Below are 23,450 nucleotides of genomic sequence, written 5' to 3' on the forward strand. Positions count from 1 at the left end.
AATTAATCTTTTAAAAATCCACGTTTATTTGGTCCTTGAAAAAAATGATTCTTTAAAAAATTCACGTTTATTTGTCCTTTGGTCCTTGAAAAAATATTCTTTATAAAATTCACCTTCTTTGGTCCTTAAAATGATATTCTTTAATAAAAACTCACCATTTTTCTTTCAAAAAATATTATTTTTAACTTTAACTTATTTTTCATATAATCTTCTTTTGTTTTTTTTTTACTAACACCAATTATTTATTAACTTTTAATTATGCTACATAAATATTCATATTTATCTTGCCTCCATGTGGCCATCTAACAACAGCGAATAGCAACATCAACTATATTAACATTCAAATGGACTTCATTTTTCAATAATTTATTTAATGTTTCAAAACGAATTATTTACATTAGCCCTGGAGGCGAAGCTCTAGGAGATTTGTTCGCCATTATCTCCAGCAGCAGCAGCAAAAGTTTCCTCAAAGCGTTCGTAATGTTTGCAATAATTTGTCTCTTGTTTAATGGCGCCCTCATTAATAACATTGGAGACCATCAGCTGATAAGTGACGACAGTGCTGGCCATCTAGTCAACGAAACCAAAAAACAGCAGCAGCAGGAATTTTTGCACATCATCATCGCCGTCATCATCATCATTATTGGCATCGCAGCACCAATATCCATCCATGGCAGATATGCAGGTCAACAAATTTGCCAAAATCAAAATTTAACGAGAAAAATAAACAACAACAAAAAAACAACATCCATTAATTAAAATAATCTGGCAACAACAAAAACAACATCGAATATAAATTGTCATTACAGCCAAAATTAGTTTGCGCGTCAATGTAAAAAGACCGGCAGCCGTGAAAGCTGTTACATCCACCGCCAGTTGTTGGCTGAAGCGTTGGGTCTTCAGTGCGGACACATCATTATCCAGTCAGAGCAGTTAGACACAAGCCATGGAACAACGAAAATCAAAATCAACAAAACAAAAATGAAATCCATTTTTAATAACTATTGAATATGAATGAAATCTCACAGCCCCGAATACCTACCTCTGTACACCACGACCGGGAGGGTACATCACGCAAACAAATTATTATCTTCCTGGTGTACTCGTCCAGCATGGAGGCCAGGGAAAATGTTAGAATTGTGCGGAAAATATTGTAGAGCAGCGAGTACCAAAATGCCATTTCGGCCACCCAGTCGACACCAATGTTGCTGGAGAGACAGGAATACGAGCAGGACGATAACGATATTTACATAAAGGAAACACAATTTGTAAAGATAATGTAAATTTACAAGATACTCCTCCCTCTCATTCTCTCCCGCTCTCCGAGAATATATACTTACGTAAAACTATTAAATAACTGACAACAAATAAAGTACATGTTGTTGGCCCCGGACAAGAAAATCAAAACGGACATTTCTTTGTTGAGATCTCGCAGGAGCTTCTTAAGCATCAAATAATGTTCTCGGGTTTCCAGCCAAAATATTGAGGGCATGGGCTAAAGGAAAAAATAAAAGAATGGGTTTTGAAGGATATCTTTTTAAGGATCAAACTTTGATTTTTAAAGGATATTTTTTCAAGGACCAAGTAAACGTGGATTTTTTAAAGATTACTTTTTTCAAGGACGACTTAAACGTGGATTTTTTACAGATTTCTTTTTACAAAGACAACATAAACCTGGATTTTTTAAAGATGAATTTTCTTAAGGACTAACTAAACGTGGATTTTTTAAAGATTACTTTTTTCAAGGACCAAATAAACGTGGATTTTTTTAAAGATTACTTTTTTCAAGGATCAAATAAACGTGGATATTTTAAAGATTCCATTTTTCAAGGACAACATAAATGTGGATTTTTAAAGATTACTTTTTCAAGGACAACATAAACGTGGATTTTTTTAAAATTACTTTTTTCAAGAACCAAATAAACGTGGATTTTTAAAGATTACTTTTTTTCGAGGACAAACTAAAGGTGTATATTTTAAAGCTTTTTTTCAAGGACAAACTAAACGTGGATTTTTTAAAGATTATTTTTTTTCAAGGACAAACTAGACGTGGATTGTTTAAAGATTTTTTTTTCAAGGACCAAATAAAAGTGGATATTTTAAAGATTTAAATATTCCTTTAAAATCCACGTTTATTGGTCTTTTGGTCCTTGAAAATATTATTTCAAATATATTATTTTAAAAATCCACGTTTATGGGTAATATTTTTTTAAAAAATCCAAATGAAAAATATTCTTTAAAAAAATCCACGTCCATCTTTTGGTCCTTGAAAAAATATTCCTTTAAAAATCCATGTTTATTTCTCCTTTGATTCTTGAAAAATATTTATTTTAAAAAATCCTTTGATCCTTGAAAAAATATTCCTTTAAAAATCCACGTTTATTTCTCCTTTGATTCTTGAAAAATATTTATTTTAAAAAATCCTTTGATCCTTGAAAAAATATTCCTTTAAAAATCCACGTTTATTTCTCCTTTGATTCTTGAAAAATATTTATTTTAAAAAATCCTTTGATCCTTGAAAAATATTTATTTTGAAAAATCCACGTTTATTTGTCCTTTGATCCTTGGAAAATATTTATTTTGAAAAATCCACGTTTATTTGTCCTTTGATCCTTGAAAAATATTTATTTTGAAAAATCCTTTGATCCTTGAAAAATATTTATTTTGAAAAATCCACGTTTATTTGTCCTTTGATCCTTGAAAAATATTTATTTTGAAAAATCCACGTTTATTTGTCCTTTGATCCTTGGAAAATATTTATTTTGAAAAATCCACGTTTATTTGTCCTTTGATCCTTGAAAAATATTTATTTTAAAAAATCCTTTGATCCTTGAAAAATATTTATTTTGAAAAATCCACGTTTATTTGTCCTTTGATCCTTGGAAAATATTTATTTTGAAAAATCCACGTTTATTTGTCCTTTGATTCTTGAAAAATATTTATTTTAAAAATCCTTTGATCCTTGAAAAATATTTATTTTGAAAAATCCACGTTTATTTGTCCTTTGATCCTTGAAAAATATTTATTTTGAAAAATCCACGTTTATTTGTCCTTTGATCCTTGAAAAATATTTATTTTGAAAAATCCACGTTTATTTGTCCTTTGATCCTTGAAAAATATTTATTTTGAAAAATCCACGTTTATTTGTCCTTTGATCCTTGGAAAATATTTATTTTGAAAAATCCACGTTTATTTGTCCTTTGATCCTTGAAAAATATTTATTTTGAAAAATCCACGTTTATTTGTCCTTTGATCCTTGAAAAATATTTATTTTGAAAAATCCACGTTTATTTGTCCTTTGATCCTTGAAAAATATTTATTTTGAAAAATCCACGTTTATTTGTCCTTTGATCCTTGAAAAATATTTATTTTGAAAAATCCACGTTTATTTGTCCTTTGATCCTTGAAAAATATTTATTTTGAAAAATCCACGTTTATTTGTCCTTTGATCCTTGAAAAATATTTATTTTGAAAAATCCACGTTTATTTGTCCTTTGATCCTTGAAAAATATTTATTTTGAAAAATCCACGTTTATTTGTCCTTTGATCCTTGAAAAATATTTATTTTGAAAAATCCACGTTTATTTGTCCTTTGATCCTTGAAAAATATTTATTTTGAAAAAATCCACGTTTATTTTTCCTTTGATCCTTGAAAAATATTTATTTTGAAAAACCCACGTTTGTTTGTCATTTGGTCCTTGAAAAATATTTATTTTGAAAAATCCACGTTTATTTGTCCTTTGATCTTTGAAAAATATTTATTTTGAAAAATCTACGTTTATTTGTCCTTTGATCCTTGAAAAATATTTATTTTGAAAAATCCACGTTTATTTGTCCTTTGATCTTTGAAAAATATTTATTTTGAAAAATCCACGTTTATTTTTCCTTTGATCCTTGAAAAATATTTATTTTGAAAAATCCACGTTTATTTGTCCTTTGATCTTTGAAAAATATTTATTTTGAAAAATCCACGTTTATTTGTCCTGTGATCCTTGAAAAACATTTTTTTGAAAAATCCACGTTTATGGGTCTTTTGATCCTTGAAAAATATTTCTTTAAACAATCCACGTTTCTTGGTCTTTTGGTCTTTGAAAAATCCACGTTTATGGGTCTTTTGATCCTTGAAAAATATTTCTTTAAACAATCCACGTTTCTTGGTCTTTTGGTCTTTGAAAAATCCACGTTTATGGGTCTTTTGATCCTTGAAAAATATTTCTTTAAACAATCCACGTTTCTTGGTCTTTTGGTCTTTGAAAAATCCACGTTTATTTGTCCTTTGATCCTTGAAAAATATTTATTTTGCAAAATCCACGTCTATTTGTCCTTTGGTCCTTGAAAAATCCACACTTATTTGTCCTTTGATCCTTGAAAAATATTTATTTTGCAAAATCCACGTCTATTTGTCCTTTGGTCCTTGAAAAATCCACGTTTATTTGTCCTTTGATCTTTGAAAAATATTTATTTTGCAAAATCCACGTTTATTAGTCCTTTGGTCCTTGAAAAATCCACGTTTATTTGTCCTTTGATCCTTGAAAAAAATTTATTTTGAAAAACCCACGTTTGTTTGTCATTTGGTCCTTGAAAAATCCACGTTTATTTGTCCTACGATCTTTGAAAAATATTTATTTTGAAAAATCCACGTTTATTTGTCCTTTGATCTTTGAAAAAGATTTATTTTGAAAAATCCACGTTTATTCGGTCCTTGAAAAAATATTCTCTTAAAAATCTACATTTACATTTTAATGAAAAATGTTTCAAGGATCAAAAGAGAAATTAACCTGGATTTTTTTGGAGAATATTTTTTCAAGGACCATGGGACCTTTAAAAATCCAGGTTTATTGATCTATTAGTCCTTGACGTTTATTGTTCTTTTGGTCCACGTTTCTTGGTCTTTTGGTCCTTGAAAGATATTCTTTAAAAACCCACGTTGCTTGGACTTTTGGTCCTTGAAAGATATTCTTTAAAAACCCACGTTTCTTGATCTTTTGGTCCTTGAAAGATATTCCTTAAAAACCCACGTTTCTTGGTCTTTTGGTCCTTGAAAGATATTCTTTAAAAACCCACGTTGCTTGGACTTTTGGTCCTTGAAAGATATTATTTAAAAACCCACGTTTCTTGATCTTTTGGTCCTTGAAAGATATTCCTTAAAAACCCACGTTTCTTGGTCTTTTGGTCCTTGAAAGATATTCTTTAAAAACCCACGTTTCTTGGTCTTTTGGTCCTTGAAAAATATTCCTTTAAAAACCCACGTTTCTTGGTCTTTTGGTCCTTGAAAAATATTCCTTTAAAAACCCACGTTTCTTGGTCTTTTGGTCCTTGAAAAATATTCCTTTAAAAACCCACGTTTCTTGGTCTTTTGGTCCTTGAAAAATATTCCTTTAAAAACCCACGTTTCTTGGTCTTTTGGTCCTTGAAAAATATTCCTTTAAAAACCCACGTTTCTTGGTCTTTTGGTCCTTGAAAAATATTCCTTTAAAAACCCACGTTTCTTGGTCTTTTGGTCCTTGAAAAATATTCCTTTAAAAACCCACGTTTCTTGGTCTTTTGGTCCTTGAAAAATATTCCTTTAAAAACCCACGTTTCTTGGTCTTTTGGTCCTTGAAAAATATTCCTTTAAAAATCCAAGTTTCTTGGACTTTTGGTCCTTGAAAAATATTCTTTTAAAAATCCACGTTTATTGTTCGTTTGGTCCTTGAAAAATATTATTTTAAAAATCCACGTTTATTGTTCGTTTGGTCCATGAAAATTATTTTTTTAAAAATTCACGTTTCTTGGACTTTTGGTCCTTGAAAAATATTCCTTTAAAAATCCACGTTTCCTGGACTTTTGGTCCTTGAAAAATATTCCTTTAAAAATCCACGTTTATTGGTCTTTTGGTCCTTGAAAAATATTCCTTTAAAAATCCACGTTTATTGGTTTTTTGGTCCTTGAAAAATATTCTTTAAAAAATCCACGTTTATTTTTCTTTTGGTTCTTGAAAAATATTATTTTAAAAATCCACGTTTATTGTTCGTTTGGTCCTTGAAAAATATTATTTTAAAAATCCACGTTTATTGGTCCTTGAAAAATATTCCTTAAAAATACACGTTTATTGGTCCTTGAAAAATATTCTTTTAAAAATCCACGTTTATTGGTCCTTGAAAAATATTCTTTTAAAAATCCACGTTTATGAGTCTTTTGGTCCTCGAAAAAATATTTCTTTAAAAATCCACGTTTGTTTGTCCTTTGGGCCTTGAAAAAATATTCCTTTAAAAATCCACGTTTATTGGTCCTTGAAAAATATTCTTTTAAAAATCCACGTTTATTGATCCTTGAAAAATATTCTTTTAAAAATCCACGTTTAGTGGTCCTTGAAAAATATTCCTTTAAAAATCCACGTTTATTGGTCCTTGAAAAATATTCCCTTAAAAATCCACGTTTATGAGTCTTTTGGTCCTCGAAAAAATATTTCTTTAAAAATCCACGTTTGTTTGTCCTTTGGACCTTGAAAAAATATTCCTTTAAAAATCCACGTTTATTGGTCCTTGAAAAATATTCTTTTAAAAATCCACGTTTATTGATCCTTGAAAAATATTCTTTTAAAAATCCACGTTTAGTGGTCCTTGAAAAATATTCCTTTAAAAATCCACGTTTATTGGTCCTTGAAAAATATTCCCTTAAAAATCCACGTTTATGAGTCTTTTGGTCCTCGAAAAAATATTTCTTTAAAAATCCGCGTTTGTTTGTCCTTTGGGCCTTGAAAAAATATTCCTTTAAAAATCCACGTTTATTGGTCCTTGAAAAATATTCTTTTAAAAATCCACGTTTATTGATCCTTGAAAAATATTCTTTTAAAATCCACGTTTAGTGGTCCTTGAAAAATATTCCTTTAAAAATCCACGTTTATTGGTCCTTGAAAAATATTCCCTTAAAAATCCACGTTTATGAGTCTTTTGGTCCTCGAAAAAATATTTCTTTAAAAATCCACGTTTGTTTGTCCTTTGGGCCTTGAAAAAATATTCCTTTAAAAATCCACGTTTATTGGTCTTTTGATCCTTGAAAAATATTCTGTAAAAAATCCACGTTTATTTGGTCTGACGTTCCTTAAAAAATAGTCTTTAGAAAATTCACGTTTATTGGTCTTTTGGTCCTTTAAAAATCCACGTTAATTGGTCCTCGACAAAAATATTCTTTAAAAATCGCAGTTTGTAAAAGTTTTGGTCTTTAAAATAATATTCTAAGAAAAAACCTTAAAACCCCTTCTTACCTTTCCTTGTACATGCCTGATGCGCAAATAGATCTGTCTAAATCTCGTCGCCAAGCCCACACTGACCAAGGCGATAAAGGCATCGGTGAAGTTGCGAGGATATGCCAAAGTTAGATCTAGCCACTAGAAATGGAGATTTCCAAAATCAATTATTTGAAAGTTGATGCTAAAAATTCAAACCTCCAGCAAAGGTAACATCCAATATTGGAATGGTATTACCAATCTGAGATGGGGTCTCTCGCGGTAATATAAGATCTCCCAATTGCTAACATTCAGGTTGCATTGGGTACGTTCCAAATCGGCGTTCTGAAAGAAATTGAAGACCAGCAAACAATGTTCCACTGGGGATGGGCAGGAGGGAAAAATCAAAAATAGATAATAAATAATTAATTAAAAATAAATATAAATATAAAAACAAAATACTCACTCAATCCACCGCACATAATGACCGTATACCAAAGCCACAGCCAAAATTTCATATTAAATGTCAAATAATTCGGATAGGGGGTCCTGAAGAACACCTCCTCCGCTTGACGCCATTGTTTCATTAATTTTGGCCATTTCGAAGAGAGACGCCAAAAGAAATAATGTTCCAGCAGACACACTAGAAACAGGGCAATGGTACCTGGAAAACATCCAATTATTTGAAAATATTTTTTTCCATTGCCTGAATTTCGATCTTACTCAGCGAATGAAAATTAATACCCGTCACAAAGTTGTAATAAATTACCACCACAAATTCCAAAAAATTTAAAATCATTATGGCCGAGGCATAGGCAACCGGAAGGCTTAGCCATTTGTAGCGCAGCCTCGCAATACTGCCATGATAGACATTCGAGATGGGAAATAGGGCGAAAATTTGCGATATGAAAAGGACTGCAAGTAAATGAAGGAGTTATTTTTAATATCTAAGTTTTTTTTTATTAGGGGATTGGTGTTATGTGTCATGAGTTTGAGGTCTTAAGGTTTGGTATGGGGCTATATCAGAATATAAAGCAAAATTGAATCAATTTAAGCTCATTGAGAAAGCCGAAGGTCTCTATTAAAAAACATTAGTTATTGGGTTAATGGGCGTATGATTGATGTAATTTCACAGAAATTTAAATTTTATAAATCATACGCCCCGTACATTATATTTTGCCTAGTACGAAGCGTATATGGCCGTTGCCAATTATGTCAATCTAGTTCATAGCTCAGTACATCATAGTTCCTAAACGTATGAGTGATTTCATAAATTTCCCATTACTCATACGCAGAGTATTCATACAAACGACCGGAAATAGATAAAGAACTAGATTGGCATAGCTCTAGTAAATATCCGACGCATTTTTCCCTGCGACATTGGGCGTATGATTGATGTACTTTCACAGAAATTTCAATTAACGAAATTAATCATACGCACCGTTCACAAGCTGATTGAGTGACTGATTCATCAATGCCCAGGCGAAATGGCTGAAGCTGATATTTTGCATCGGGGTCAATGTTGGTGGGTAAGGGTAACATAACGGAAGGTTTTTCGAATTTTGGACTAGAAGCGTATTAAGGTTACTAAACAGCACTAAATTCCGCAAGTTTTTGTTATACCCTCCACCATACCATGGAGGGTATAGTAACTTTGTCATTCCGTTTGTAACTCCTCGAAATATTCATGTCACACATTTTAGCGATATTATTCACCGGAATGGGTTCAAATTTGGTATTTGAAGTTCGTAATGGATACTACAGCCCAAGACAGAAAATTGTCTGTGCAGGTGAACGTCTTAGTATAGCCATCATACAAAGGTACCTCCCGATATTCGGTATTTTGATGATTTTATCGTCATTATTCACCGGAATTTTTTGAAATTACGTATTTAGAGTTCGTAATGGGAACTACAGTCTGTGACAGAAAATTGTCTGTGCAGGTCCACGTTTTCGTATAGGCCCCATATATCAGTACCTCCCGATATTCGGTATTTCGACGAGTTTAGGTACAATAACCACCGAAATTGTTTGAGATGTCGTATTTGACGTTCGTATTGGATGATATAGCCTATAGCCTGGACCTATGCTGATCCAGGTGTTCACACAGCTCCGATATAACCGTACCTCCCTATATACGATATTTTGATGATTTTAGCTACATTATTCACAGTTTATTTCAAGTTCCGAATTTGAATATGGTAATGGCTTATGACAAACAATGCCTATGTAGGTCCACGTCGTATAGACACCAATATAAGGGCTATATTTAGTATTTTTAAAATTTTAACAGAATTTTTTAAGTATTATATTTTTTTGAAAATTTCCAAATTCGTTCCAAATGGTGGAGGGTATTCAAAGTTCGGCCCGGCCTAAATTACTGCTTTTTAACTTGTCTTTTTTAAATTTTAACAGATTTTTTTAAGGGTTTTATTTTTTTAAAAAATTTCCAAATTCGTTCCAAATGGTGGAGGCTTTTCAAAGTTCGGCCTGGCCGACATTACTGCTTTTTAACTTGTTTTTTGTTAAGGTATGTACCATGTCGTATAAAAATAAAATTTGGGGAGTAGTGTTGACTTAAATAGGTTATTTTCTTATCTCCTCAGCCATATGGAGAGGATATACAGGGTGAGATGAATAAACTGCAACCAACTTCAGACTGCTGTCATTTCTAAGCCACTGGTCCGACAGCTGTTAAAATTATTCCAGTGACAGCTTTTCCAGAAAAAAAGTTATTCGCCATGGAATTCAACCGTGATAGTGTGAATTCTTTATATTTGGCTGGAAAACCACCAACCAAGGGGCTATCGTTAGAGCACTCCAGCATTTAAATGTGAATAAATCTTTTGTGTCTCGTACCATCGCTCTTCACCGTGATACTGGCAGCGTAGACCGACGTCAAGGAATTGGATGGAAGAAAACAGCAACATCAGCAGAAATGTTTCGAAAAGTAAAGAAGCGAATTGATCGAAACCCGCGTCACAATATTCCATTCGGCAAATATTGAAAAATGAGCTCGGGGTAAAGCCATTGAAATTCCAAAAAGTGCAAGAACTTATACCGCTACAGAAAGCAAATAAACTCAAAAGAGCTAAAGAGTTGCTTCGCTTGGCCGAAAGTGGTGAACTGCCGAATTTGGTTTTCTCCGTCGCCGATAAGAAAACATTCGTTGTCGACCAGTTTGTAAACAACAACAACAACAAAATGATTCGTGTGTTTACTTGCCAAAGAGGTCAGCTGAAAATGTGCACTTTCGGTTGGCCACCAGAACTCAAGCGCCGGCCATGGTGATGATGATGGTGTGAGCCGATGATCGCTATCCGCTCGTATTAATCGACCGTGGCATCAGAATAAATGCCGAATATTATTAGGAAAATATTCTGGAGGGTATATTAAATACTTGGGCCCGCAAACATTTTGGCCGCAGACCAACAGGACTCAGCACCATCGCACTCAGCACGCGTCGCCCAAGAATGGTTACAAAATGATGCTCCTCGCTTCATTTTCAGCGCACAATAGCCACAAAATCTCAGGATACCAATCAGTTGTACTTTTGTATCTGGAGTATTTTGGAAAGCAAGGTTGGCACTAAAAAATACCAAAGTGTCGATCACCTCAAACAAGCGCTTCGCCGGGAATGGGCCAAAATACAGCAGAGCAACATTCGGGCAGCGTGTGACGGTTTCATTGGCCATTTGATGGCCATAATTCGTACCAAAGGTGACCAATTCGAACAAATCTAAACATATTCAAAAATTTGATGCTATTTGTGACATTTTTTGCATTTGTTGAAATTTTCATCTCACCCTGTATATATTCTTGATCTACATAAATATCTATGTCGATTTAGCGATCTCCATCCGTCTGTGGAAGTCACTCTAGCTTCCGATCGAAATGAAGTAGGTTGATCAAATATTACTCAAATGTATATTATGTCTGCAGGACTTTTGATATTAAAAATGAGCCATGTAGGTCCACGTTTTGGTATAGCCCCCATATAATGGTATCACCCTATTTTCGGTATTTTGGTGATTTATGCGACATTATTCACCGGAATTGTTTCACATTTGGTATTTGAAGTTCGTAATGGATACTACAGCATAAGACAGAAAATTGCCTGTGCAGGTCCACGTCTTCGTATAGCCCCCATATAACGGTACCTCCCGATATTCGGTATTTTGATGATTTTAGCGAAATTAATCACCGGAATTTTTTCAAATTATGTATTTAGAGTTCGTAATGGGAACTACAGTCTGTGACAGGAAATTGTCTGTGCAGGTCCACGTCTTCGTATAGGCCCCATATATCAGTACCTCCCTATATTCGGTATTTTGATGATTTTAGCTACATTATTCACTGTTTATTTCAAAGTTCGAATTTGAATATGGTAATGGCTTATGACAAACAATGCCTATGTAGGTTAACGTCGTATAGACCCCAAAATAACGGCTATATTCGGTATTTTTAAAAATTTAACAGAATTTTTTATGGATTTTATTTTTTAAAATTCCAAATTCGTTCAAAATGGTGGAGGGTATTCAAAGTTCGGCCCGGCCGAACTTATTGCTTTTTGACTTGTCAAATTTAACATTTGAATATTGTAATGGTTACAACAAAATTTCCCCATGCAGGTCCACGTCGTCATATAAATCCTAATATAACGGTTACATTCGACATTTTTAAGATTTTAACAGAATTTTTAACGGATTTTAATTTATTTATTTATTTTTTTGAAAATTGGCAAATTTGTTCCAAAAGGTTCCAATGGGTATTCAAAGTTCGGACCGGCCGAATTTACAGCTTTTTTACTTATTTTTTTTTTTTTTTTAATTTTTATTTTCGCACTCAAAAGATAACATTTTTTCACATACTTTTTCGCACCGATTGATGAAAAGTTTGCTTTTCCATGAAGTCTTGTATTTTGTAATCCAAAGTTAAGAGTTTTTATTTTTTTGTTATATTTTATTATTTTTTGAACCACAAAATTTTGCTTGTTTACGGGCTATACGGGAAATTTTCAATTAAGCCTTTTTGCAAACAAAAATCTTCTGAAACTCTGCGATAAACAAAAAATACCACAAGTATTATTACAAAGTCTGCCAGGACACACACCCACACACACCTTCTGTCCTCCTACGATAACTCCGGACAAGTAAACAATGTCATTGTTGTCGTTGATTTCCTATAATATATGTCCTGATTACTGTTTAGATGTGGACAATGTGATATACAAATAACAATTTTGTTTTACTTCTGTTGACCGGACAACAATGGATTTATTGTTGTTATTATTACACTGTGCGACAAAATTCAATTTTTGTACTAAAGGTGGTTTTTTCACTATAAGTGTACGAAAAGTAATAAAATGTACTATACAGAGTGAGAAAAAAAGCTGCAACCAAATTCAAACTGCTCTCATTTCTGAGCCACTCGTCCGACAGCTGTTAAAATTATTCCAGTGACAGCTCATTATATTGTTAACAAGCGTACAAAAGCATTTCGGTTAGAATTTTTCAGAAAAAAAGTTATTCGCGATGGAATCTAAGGGTGATAGTGTGATTTCTTCATATTTGGCTGGAAAACCTCCAGCCAAGTGGCTATCGTTAGAGCACTCCAGCATTTAAATGTGAATAAATCTCGTAATCGGTGTCTCGTACCATCGCTCATTACAGATTACCGTGATACTGGTAGCGTAGCTCCACATATATCAAGGAAGTGAACGGAAGAAAACAGCAACATCACCAGAAATGGTTCGAAAAGTAAAGAAGCGACTTGATCGAAACCCGCGTCGCAGTGGCCGAAAAATGGCCCATGAGCTGAACATTTCGCAATATTCCATTCGGCAAATATTGAAAAATGAGCTCGAGGTAAAGCCATTGAATTTCCAAAAAGTGCAGGAACTTATACCGCAACAGAAAGAAAATAGTCCTAAAAGAGCCGATCAAAAGAGTTGCTTCGCTTGGCCGAAAGTTGTGAACTGCCGAATTTTGTTTTCTCCATCTCCGATGAGAAAACATTCGTTGTCCAGCAGCTTGTGAACAGCAACAACGAAATGATCGTGTTTACTTGTCAAAGAGGTCAGCTGAAAATGTGCACCTTCGGTGGGCCACCAGAACTCAAGCGCCGGACATGGTGGTGATGGTGTGGGCCGCCATAACAGCCGATAATCGCTCTCCGCTCGCATAAATGGACCGGACATTAGACGTCAGATTCGGCATTTATGGACATCAGAATAAATGCCGAATATTATAGCGAAAATATTCTGGAGGGTGTATTAAAACCTTAGGTATGCAAACATTTTGGCCCCAGACCTTGGACATTCCAACAGGACTCAGCACAAACGCACCCAACACGGGTCACCCAAGAATGGTTACAAAATGAGATTCCTTGCTTCATTTCCAGCGCACAATGGCCACCAAAATCTCCGGATACCAATCCGTTGAACTATTATGTCTGGAGTAGTTCGGGAAGCAAGGTAGGCACTAAAAAATACCAAGGTGTCGATGACCTCAAGCAAGCACTTTGCCGGGAATAAACCAAAACACGGTCCAAACCAGGCTCGTCGCAATACATCATCCGATAGAGGTCCGAAATGAAATGGTCAATATTTGCCCATTTCTTCGGAACCTACTCCATAGAGAATCAAAAATTTGAATAATCATAACAGAAGTCAAAATATATTTAAATAATCGAACATTGGCTAAGGGTATACATTTGTCGTCAAAACCGACTGATACTATTTTACTTGTTTTGAAAAAAAATCAGTTTTAAAATATCAAATAATTATTTTGAATATCACCTCCACCCTCAATTTCCTAATATTTTTTACAAAAATTTCATATTTGATATATTGAAAACAACAACTTTCATCTGTCCACAACAAAAATTCAAAACTTTCATATTCAAATAAGAAAAAATTCTCTCCCACGGTTCCGCTTCTTGCTTGCAATCTGCCCAATATTAGATTATCCTCTTCGTTACACACCGCTGCACCACCACCACCACGACGAGAAGTTAAAAAAGTTATGACTAATAAAATTAGCCGGTGACACGCATTTATTAAATTTATTTCAGATTATCACTTTGCATTAAAAAACAAGTAAGCAAAGGCTACAGTCGAGCGGGGCCGACCGTTGAATACCCTACAACACTATAATAAACGATACAGTTTATATAGGCGAGATACTCGAAAGAATTCCACAAGATATTGTGACAAATAATAAAAGAAAACCATCAGATTTCGTTCTCTAATTTTCGAATAATAGCAACTTAAACTAATCCGCTCATTTCCAATTTATTGGTAAATGGTCTTCCTAGATCTGGAACCAATATTTCCCAAAGACCTATAATCTCTCAGAAGTGGCAAAAGATTAACATTTATTATTGGTTTTTGACTGAAACGCATCTATATGAGATACAGACATTTGACTACCTTCTTCAACGAAATCAGCATTAAAAAAAATAGTCAGAAGTGCGTCTTTCCTGTATTTGTGAATTCTCCAAGAAGTCACTGGAATGGACATTTTCGTATTTTGTCTACAAAAGTTGGCAAACTATTTCACACATTGAATATTTTTGGATGGCCATCCGAAACTGCTTGGCTTTTGCAATGCCCAGTAACCCCCATTCAAATGTGCGTGAGGATCGGGCAATAATTACGACCTGCTGACAATTTTGCAGTTTTTTGGTCCATTTCAACCCCTAAATATATGGCGATCATCTCCAAAAAGAGTAGGCTTCTATTCTGATCCTCATCTTATCCCAATGCAAAATTTCGTTAGGATCGGGCCATAAATGCGATCTGTATATGATATCCTGATATCCTAACTACTTAGTTTTGTTAGCTGTAGAAATATCACCAAATGTTTAATTCAAAATGAAAATATGCCAAAAATATGACAAAATTGAAAAAATATGAGAAAATTTTACAAAATCAATATTTTCATCTTTAGAGAGATATTTTTACGCGTTTTTTATTCTTTCCTGCCAAAAGGCCATTCTGAATTAATGAGAACTGTAGAAATCAGTTCAGCCGTTCTCGACATATAAGAGATTATTCAAGCATATCTTCTTTGATAGACATATATGTCGCACATATTTTGCTATATATCCGATTTGTTGGATGTTAACATCAATATAAAGATCCGAAGTAACCTTGTCATGGCTTTGTGATTTCTCCGGGATTTAAAATATTCGCGGTTTAATGAAAAATTTTGAATTTTTTCAACAAAAAAGATATGGTCTATTTTACCCGCTAAATATTATCCGATGACCACCCAAATTGGTAGCTTCTTCCCCGCCCTAAACTCTAGCTACATGCGAATTCGAAGTCGATTGGTCTATAATTGCGACCTGTATAGATACTGCAAAATCCGACATTTTTTCAGTATTTGGTCCATTTCAACCCCTAAACATTTGGCGATCATCTCCAAAAGAAATAGGGTTCTATTCTGACCCCAGACCCACCTCCATTCTAAATTTCGTGAAGATCGGGCCATAATTGCGACCTGTAGAGTGATTACAAATTAACATGGACAGACGGACAGACGGACAGACGGACGGACGGACATACACAGCTAGATCGACTCAGCTCGGCGAGCTAGGAAGATCCATATATACTTTCCTATGTGGGAAACCAATATTTCGAGGTGTTACATAATTTTTGGCCCAATCAAACTTATAATACCCCCAACACATAGTGTTGTAGGGTATAATTATGGCAACAAGGGTTTTGCAAAATCACAACAACAAGAACAACAAAAGAAAAAGACTGTCAGCAAAATAAAAAAAATATCTGAATTTCGTGGCTGTGACAAGTTAGTCACTGTATGCTGTTGTTGTTGTTATTGTTTTTGTTGTTATTTTAATAATTTAATTGTGTTGTACTAACGTCATAAACAGTGATTTACTTGAGTCAAGGTCGTTGTGTGGAGGTGGGAATGGGGTTGGAGGACATTCAAACTAACATGTTTTCGTAGGAAATTTGGGATGACTTCGAAAAGTTTTGGGGTAAGTTTTTTTCTTTAACATAATTTGATATTCCTTCCAGGAAGAGCTGTAGCAAACAAAAAAAATATGAGAAGTCCAGGAGCTCCTTGCAAAGAAAACTAACTTCTAGACTTCCATGAGGTCTTACTTCGAAGCTTCTATGGGTACAGGGTGAGATAAAAAAACCATCAACAAAATCCACGTTTATTTGGTCCTTGAAAAAAATAATCCTTAAAAAAACCACGTTTATTTGGTCCTTGAAAAAAATAATCTTTAAAAAATCCCCATTTATTTGGTCCTTGAAAAAAAATAGTCTTTAAAAAATCCCCATTTATTTGGTCCTTGAAAAAAATAATCTTTAAAAAATTTACGTTTATTTGTCCTTTGGTCCTTGAAAAAATGAATCTTTAAAAAATCCATTTTTTAGTGCCAACCTTGCTTTCCAAAATACTCCAGACACAATAGTCCAACGGATTGGTATCCGGAGATTTTGGTGGCCATTTTGTGAGCTGGAAATAAAGCGAGGAACCTCATTTTGTAACCATTCTTGGGTGATGAGTGCGATGGTGCTGAATCCTGTTTGAATATCCAAGGTCTACGGCAAAAATGTTTGCGGGCCACCAAGGCTTTAATACACCCTCCAGAATATTTTCGTGATAATATTCGGCATTTATTCTGATGCCACGGTCTATTAATATGAGCGAAGAGAGACCATCGGCTGTTATGGCGGCCACCACCATCACCATGGCCAGCTTGAGGCTTGAGTTCTGGTGGCCTACCGAAAGTGCACATTTTCAGCTGACCTCTTTGGCAAGTAAACACCATCATGTTGTTGTTGTTTAAAAACTGCTGGACAACGAATGTTTTCTCATCGGAGACGGAGAAAACCAAATTCGGCAGTTCACCCACCACTTTCGGCCAAACGAAGCAACTTTTTAGCTCCTTTGAGTCCATTTTCTTTCTGTTGCGGTGTAAGTTCTTGCACTTTTTGGAATTTCAATAGCTTAATCCCGAGCTCATTTTTCAATATTTGCCGAATGGAATATTGTGATATGTTCAGCTCACGAGCCAGCTCGACCAGTGCGACCTGGGTTTCAATCAAGTCGCTTTAATATTTTTCGAATCATTTCTGCTGATGTTGCTGTTTTCTTCCGTCCACTTTCTTGACGTTGGGCTAAGCTACCAGTATCACGTAATCGGTAACGAGCGATGGCACGAGACACAAAAGATTTATGCACATTTAAGTACAGCAGTGCTCTAAGGATAGTCAATTGTTGTTTTCCAGCCAAATATAAAGAAATCACACTGTCCCGCTTAAATTCCGAATCACGAATAATTTTTTTTTTTCTGGAAAATTCTCATCAAAATTCTTTTGTCCTCTGGTTAATAATATTATGAGCTATCACTGGAATAATTTTAACAGCTGTCGGACGAGTGGCTTAGAAATGACAGTAGTCTGAAGTTGGTTGCAGTTTTTTCATCTCACCCTGTAGACCTTCTAGACTTTTATAAGGCATCCCTCACTGTCTTCATACTTACATAATAGAAAATCATCGAACATTTTCTCCGCGTTTATTTAATCCTTGCAAAAAATAATTTTTAGAAAATCCCCATTGATTTCGTCCTTGAAAAAAGTAATCTTTAAAAATCCACGTTTATTTGTTCCTTGAAAAAATGAATCTTTAAAAAATCCACGTTTATTAGGTCCTTGAAAAAATTAATCTTTAAAAAATCCACATTTATTAGGTCCTTGAAAAAATTAATCTTTAAAAAATCCACCTTTATTTGTTCTTTTGGTCCTTGAAAAAAGTAATCTTTTAAAAAATCCACATTTATTTGGTCCTTAAAAACTAATCTTTAAAAAATCCACGTTTATTTGGTCCTTAAAAACTAATCTTTAAAAAATCCACGTTTATTTGGTCCTTGAAAAAATGAATCTTTAAAAAATCCATGTTTATTTGGTCCATGAAAAAAGTAATCTTTAAAAAATCCACGTTTATTTGGTCCTTGAAAAAATGAATCTTTAAAAAATCCATGTTTATTTGGTCCATGAAAAAAGTAATCTTTAAAAAATCCACGTTTATTTGGTCCTTGAAAAAATGAATCTTTAAAAAATCCATGTTTATTTGGTCCATGAAAAAAGTAATCTTTAAAAAATCCACGTTTATTTGGTCCTTGAAAAAATGAATCTTTAAAAAATCCATGTTTATTTGGTCCATGAAAAAAGTAATCTTTAAAAAATCCACGTTTATTTGGTCCTTGAAAAAATTAATCTTTAAAAAATCCACGTTCATTTGGTCCTTGAAAAAATTAATCTTTAAAAATCCACGTTTATTTGGTCCTTGAAAAAATTAATTTTTAAAAAATCCACGTTTATTTGGTCCTTGAAAAAATTAATCTTTAAAAAATCCACGTTTATTTGGTCCTTGAAAAAATTTGACTTTATAAAATCCACGTTTATTTGTCCTTTGGTCCTTGAAAAAATTTGACTTTATAAAATCCACGTTTATTTTTTTCCTTTGGTCCTTGAAAAAATTTGACTTTATAAAATCCACGTTTATTTGTCCTTTGGTCCTTGAAAAAATTTGACTTTATAAAATCCAGGTTTATTTTTTTCCTTTGGTCCTTGAAAAAATTTGACTTTATAAAATCCACGTTTATTTGTCCTTGGGTCCTTGAAAAAATTTGACTTTATAAAATCCACGTTTATTTGTCCTTTGGTCCTTGAAAAAATTTGACTTTATAAAATCCACGTTCATTGGTCTTTTGGTCCTTGAAAAATAATCTTTATAAAATCCACGTTTATTGGGCATTTGGTCCTTGAAAAATAATCTTTAAAAAATCCACGTTTATTTGTCCTTTGGTCCTTGAAAAAATTAATCTTTAAAAAATCCACGTTTATGTGTCCTTGGGTGCTTGAAAAAATTAATCTTTAAAAAATCCAAGTTTATTTGTCCTTGGGTCCTTGAAAAAATTAATCTTTAAAAAATCCACGTTTATTTTTCCTTGGGTCCTTGAAAAAAATTAATCTTTAAAAAAAATCCACGTTTATTGGTCGGAAGGTCCTTGAAAAATTTAATCTTTAAAAAATCCAGGTTTATTTGTCCTTTGGTCCTTGAAAAAATTAATCTTTAAAAATTTAATCTTTAAAAAAAATCCACGTTTATTGGTCGGAAGGTCCTTGAAAAATTTAATCTTTAAAAAATCCAGGTTTATTTGTCCTTTGGTCCTTGAAAAAATTAATCTTTAAAAATTTAATCTTTAAAAAAAATCCACGTTTATTGGTCGGAAGGTCCTTGAAAAATTTAATCTTTAAAAAATCAACGTTTATTGGTCGGAAGGTCCTTGAAAAATTTAATCTTTAAAAAATCCACGTTTATTTGTCGGAAGGTCCTTGAAAAATTTAATCTTTAAAAAATCCACGTTTATTGGTCGGAAGGTCCTTGAAAAATTTAATCTTTAAAAAATCCACGTTTATTGGTCGGAAGGTCCTTGAAAAATTTAATCTTTAAAAAATCCACGTTTATTTGTCGGAAGGTCCTTGAAAAATTTAATCTTTAAAAAATCCACGTTTATTTGTCGTTTGGTCCTTGAAAAAATTAAATTTTAAAAAATCCACGTTTATTTGTCGTTTGGTCCTTGAAAAAATTAAACTTTAAAAAATCCACGTTTATTTGTCGTTTGGTCCTTGAAAAAATTAAACTTTAAAAAATCCACGTTGAAAAAAATTAATCTTTAAAAAATCCACGTTGAAAAAATTATCTTAAAAAATTCACGTTTATTTAATCCTTGAAAAAAGTAATCTTTAAAAAATCCACGTTTATTTGTCCTTTGGTCTTTGAGAAAATTAATCTTTAAAATATCCACGTTTTTTTGTCCTTGAAAAAATTAATCTTTAAAAAATCCACGTTTATTTGTCCTTTGATCCTTAAAAAATTAATATTTAACAAATCCATGTTTATTAGCCTTTTGGTTCTTGAAAAATTAATCTTTAAAAATCCACGTTTATTTGGTCCTAGAAAAATACATATTTTTTATTTAAAAAAAAACGTTATTTCATTCGACACTTTGTTCATTGTACAAATCAAAATTATCCTCAATGTGTTCGTATTTCTCACAATAATCGGTGACCTGCTTGATGGAGCCCTCATTGATGACATCGGTGACCATCAGTTGATAGGTGACAACAGTGCCGGCCATCTATGGTTTCAAGTTTCCCAGCCAAAAAAAAATAATACATTTTTTCATTAAAAGTCATGTAAAAGAAATCCCAAAACAAACAACAACAAAGAATCAATATTTACCCCCAATATTAGGCCTCGTGTCAATGAGAAGAACCCCGCCGCTGTAAAGGCTGTAACATCCACCGATAGTTGTTGGCTAAATCGCTGAGTCTTTGAATAAGAAACCAACAGAAAAAATGACACAAAAGATAAACAAAATTAAGAAGAGAGGAAAAAAAGTTTTGGAAATCTTAACAACAAAAGGGACAAGCATGTTGGCAACCTTACCTCCACACACCAGCTCCTGGAGGGGACGTCACGTAAACAGGATACAATTTTTTTCGTATACTCATTGACCAACGATGCCAGATAGAGGGTGAGCAGGGTCCGAACTATGTTGTAGAGCAAAGAGAACCAAAAGGCCATTTCAGCTACCCAATCGACACCAATGTTGCTGCAAGAAAACAGAACAAGAGAGAGAGAGAGAGAGAGAGGGAGAAAGAGAAGAAGAAGTTGACAAAGTTAAGTTGTTCTTTTGTCCTTTCAGACGTCCATTGATGTTATCATAGAAATCGATTTATTCGAATTCATGTTTCGTTGTTGTAGTTGTTTTTTCTTGTTGGACTTACACAAAACTATTGAATAAATGAAAACATATGAAGTACATGTTATTGGCACTGGCCAACAAAATCAGGGCGGATAGCTCATTGTTGACAAGCCGCAAAAGTTTCCTCAGCACCAGATAATGTTCACGAGTTTCCAGCCAAAATATGGCCGGCATGGGCTAGAATTTTGAGAGAGAGAGAGAGAGGAAGAGATGGAGGAATATCGTAAATTTTAACAAATATTCGTTTTAAGATTTTTTTAAAGAATACTTTTTTTAAAAATCCACAATTTTAAAAATCTAAGGATGGAATTGAACTAAGCCTTAAGTGCGAGTCCTTGGAATAAAAATTATTTAAAAATCCACGTCTAAGGTCCTGGGAATAAAAATTATTTAAAAATCCACGTCTAAGGTCCTGGGAATAAAAATTATTTAAAAATCCACGTCTAAGGTCCTGGGAATAAAAATTATTTAAAAATCCACGTCTAAGGTCCTAGGAATAGAAATTATTTAAAAATCCACGTCCAAGGTCCTTGGAATAAAAATTATTTTAAAATCCACGTCTAAGGTCCTTGGAATAAAAATTATTTAAAAATCCACGTCTAAGGTCCTTGGAATAAAAATTATTTAAAAATCCACGTCCAAGGTCCTTGGAATAAAAATCCTTTTAAAATCCACGTCTAAGGTCCTGGGAATAAAAATTATTTAAAAATCCACGTCTAAGGTCCTGGGAATAAAAATTATTTAAAAATCCACGTCTAAGGTCCTGGGAATAAAAATTATTTAAAAATCCACGTCTAAGGTCCTGGGAATAAAAATTATTTAAAAATCCACGTCTAAGGTCCTTGGAATAAAAATTCTTTTAAAATCCATGTCTAAGGTCCTGGGAATAAAAATTATTTAAAAATCCACGTCCAAGGTCCTTGGAATAAAAATCCTTTTAAAATCCACGTCTAAGGTCCTGGGAATAAAAATTATTTAAAAATCCACGTCCAAGGTCCTTGGAATAAAAATTCTTTTAAAATCCATGTCTAAGGTCCTGGGAATAAAAATTATTTAAAAATTCACGTCTAAGGTCCTTGGAATAAAAATTCTTTTAAAATCCACGTTACCTTTCCTTGCACCGCCTTCATGCGAAGGTGGAGTTGACGAAATCGGGCCGCCAAACCAATGCTGATAATTATAATGAAAACATCGGTAAATGAGCGAGGATATGCCAGGGTTAAATTGAGCCACTGAAAATGAGAAAATTTTCAAAATATGAGAAATTATTTCCCACAACAAAAATTAACCCTCATTCTCGAACTCACCTCATATATGGGCAGGGTCCAATATTGAAATGGTATCACCATACTAAGATGGGGCCTCTCGCGCCCATACAACGTCTCCCAATAGCTGACATTCAAATTACATTGCCTTCGCTCCAAATCACTTTTTTGAAATGAATTGAAAACCAGCAATACATGTTCACCTGCAACAAAGAAACTTTCGGTATTTTTCTGTTCTTAAATCGAATTCTGAAAAGAAGCCACTCACAACTACCACCAAACATGATGAGCAAATACCAAAACCATATCCAAAATTTCATATTGAATGTCACATACAGCTGATAGGGTACCTGCAGGAATAGCTCCTCCACTTGGCGCCACTGGCGCATCAGCTTGGGCCACTTCAATGCCAGACGCCAGAAGATGATGTGCTCCCAAATGCAGACGAAGAAAAGAGAGACGGTACCTAAAAACGAGAATACAATAAATGAGGGATTTTGGATTCGGGGGAAAGTCTTTCTAATACCTTACCAGAGGTATGAAAATTCACCCCCGTCTGCCATATGTAGTATATAACCACACCAAATTCCATGATGTCCAAAACAAGGATCACTCCTGAGTATATGCTCGGTATGCTCACCCATTTGAATTTCAGCTTGTTGACATTTTTTTGCCACAGATTTGAGACGGGCAATAAGCCAAAACATTGGGATATGAAAAGGACTGGAGAGACGTAAATAAATTATTTAAAAAATCAAAAAGGCAGTTTTAAGGGTCTTTGGGAAAATAGTCCTCGAAAAAAATCAAAAAAGTTAATAAATAATCCATAGAAAGTCGAAGGCCCTTAGAAAAAGACCCAAAATTTTTTAATTCCTTAAAAAATTATAGTTGTGGTGCCGAAGGTCCTCGAAAATATGCCTTAAATATCCTTAAAATAAAAATGCTTAAAGAAATTCGAAATTTTCCAACAAAAAAATATTTAAAATAAAAATTCTTAAAAATTCAACCTGGAGAAGGTTCCTTGGAATAAAATTTCTTTAAAAATCTAATTTTATAGTGAAGAAGGTCCTTCAAGAAAATCCTAAAAAATCCACATTTATGGTTCCGAAAATCCTTGGCAAAAAATTCATTAAAAATTCACATTTAGATAAAAAAAATCC

General features: G+C 33.4%; 2 protein-coding genes across 2 annotated transcripts; both read right to left on the reverse strand.

Moving 5' to 3' along the window:
* Positions 1-186: 186 nt before the first annotated feature.
* LOC131801285 (gustatory receptor for sugar taste 64b-like) lies at positions 187-17,756 on the reverse strand. The gene is made up of 9 exons (XM_059119818.1): positions 17,735-17,756; positions 7,931-8,122; positions 7,674-7,871; positions 7,427-7,587; positions 7,247-7,369; positions 1,341-1,495; positions 1,043-1,208; positions 808-897; positions 187-570 (listed from the first exon to the last, which is right to left on the reverse strand). The coding sequence occupies exons 1-9, from the start codon at positions 17,754-17,756 to the stop codon at positions 418-420; spliced, it is 1,260 nt and encodes a 419-aa protein (XP_058975801.1). The 3' UTR covers positions 187-417.
* A 2,495-nt stretch (positions 17,757-20,251) lies between these two features.
* LOC101892467 (gustatory receptor for sugar taste 64b-like) lies at positions 20,252-23,183 on the reverse strand. The gene is made up of 8 exons (XM_059119819.1): positions 22,822-23,183; positions 22,559-22,756; positions 22,333-22,493; positions 22,135-22,257; positions 21,048-21,202; positions 20,707-20,872; positions 20,500-20,589; positions 20,252-20,395 (listed from the first exon to the last, which is right to left on the reverse strand). Exons 1-8 carry the CDS (start codon positions 22,880-22,882, stop codon positions 20,252-20,254), a joined length of 1,098 nt encoding a protein of 365 aa, XP_058975802.1. The 5' UTR covers positions 22,883-23,183.
* Between the last annotated feature and the right edge of the window lie 267 nt (positions 23,184-23,450).

This window comes from Musca domestica, unplaced genomic scaffold (assembly GCF_030504385.1).
Source record: "Musca domestica strain aabys unplaced genomic scaffold, Musca_domestica.polishedcontigs.V.1.1 15, whole genome shotgun sequence".
Taxonomy (NCBI): domain Eukaryota; kingdom Metazoa; phylum Arthropoda; class Insecta; order Diptera; family Muscidae; genus Musca; species Musca domestica.

Coding starts and splice junctions, on each gene's coding strand:
- LOC101892467 (XM_059119819.1), bottom strand. CDS start 22,882: ATGGAATTTGGTGTGGTTATATACTACATATGGCAGACGGGGGTGAAT. Junction 22,258..22,332: donor GGACCCTGCCCATATATGAG/GTGAGTTCGAGA, acceptor TCTCATTTTCAG/TGGCTCAATTTAACCCTGGC. Junction 20,873..21,047: donor CATTTATTCAATAGTTTTGT/GTAAGTCCAACA, acceptor GTTTTCTTGCAG/CAACATTGGTGTCGATTGGG.
- LOC131801285 (XM_059119818.1), bottom strand. CDS start 17,756: ATGTTCGATGATTTTCTATTAT. Junction 898..1,042: donor CCCGGTCGTGGTGTACAGAG/GTAGGTATTCGG, acceptor TCCGCACTGAAG/ACCCAACGCTTCAGCCAACA. Junction 571..807: donor CGCGCAAACTAATTTTGGCT/GTAATGACAATT, acceptor TTCGTTGACTAG/ATGGCCAGCACTGTCGTCAC.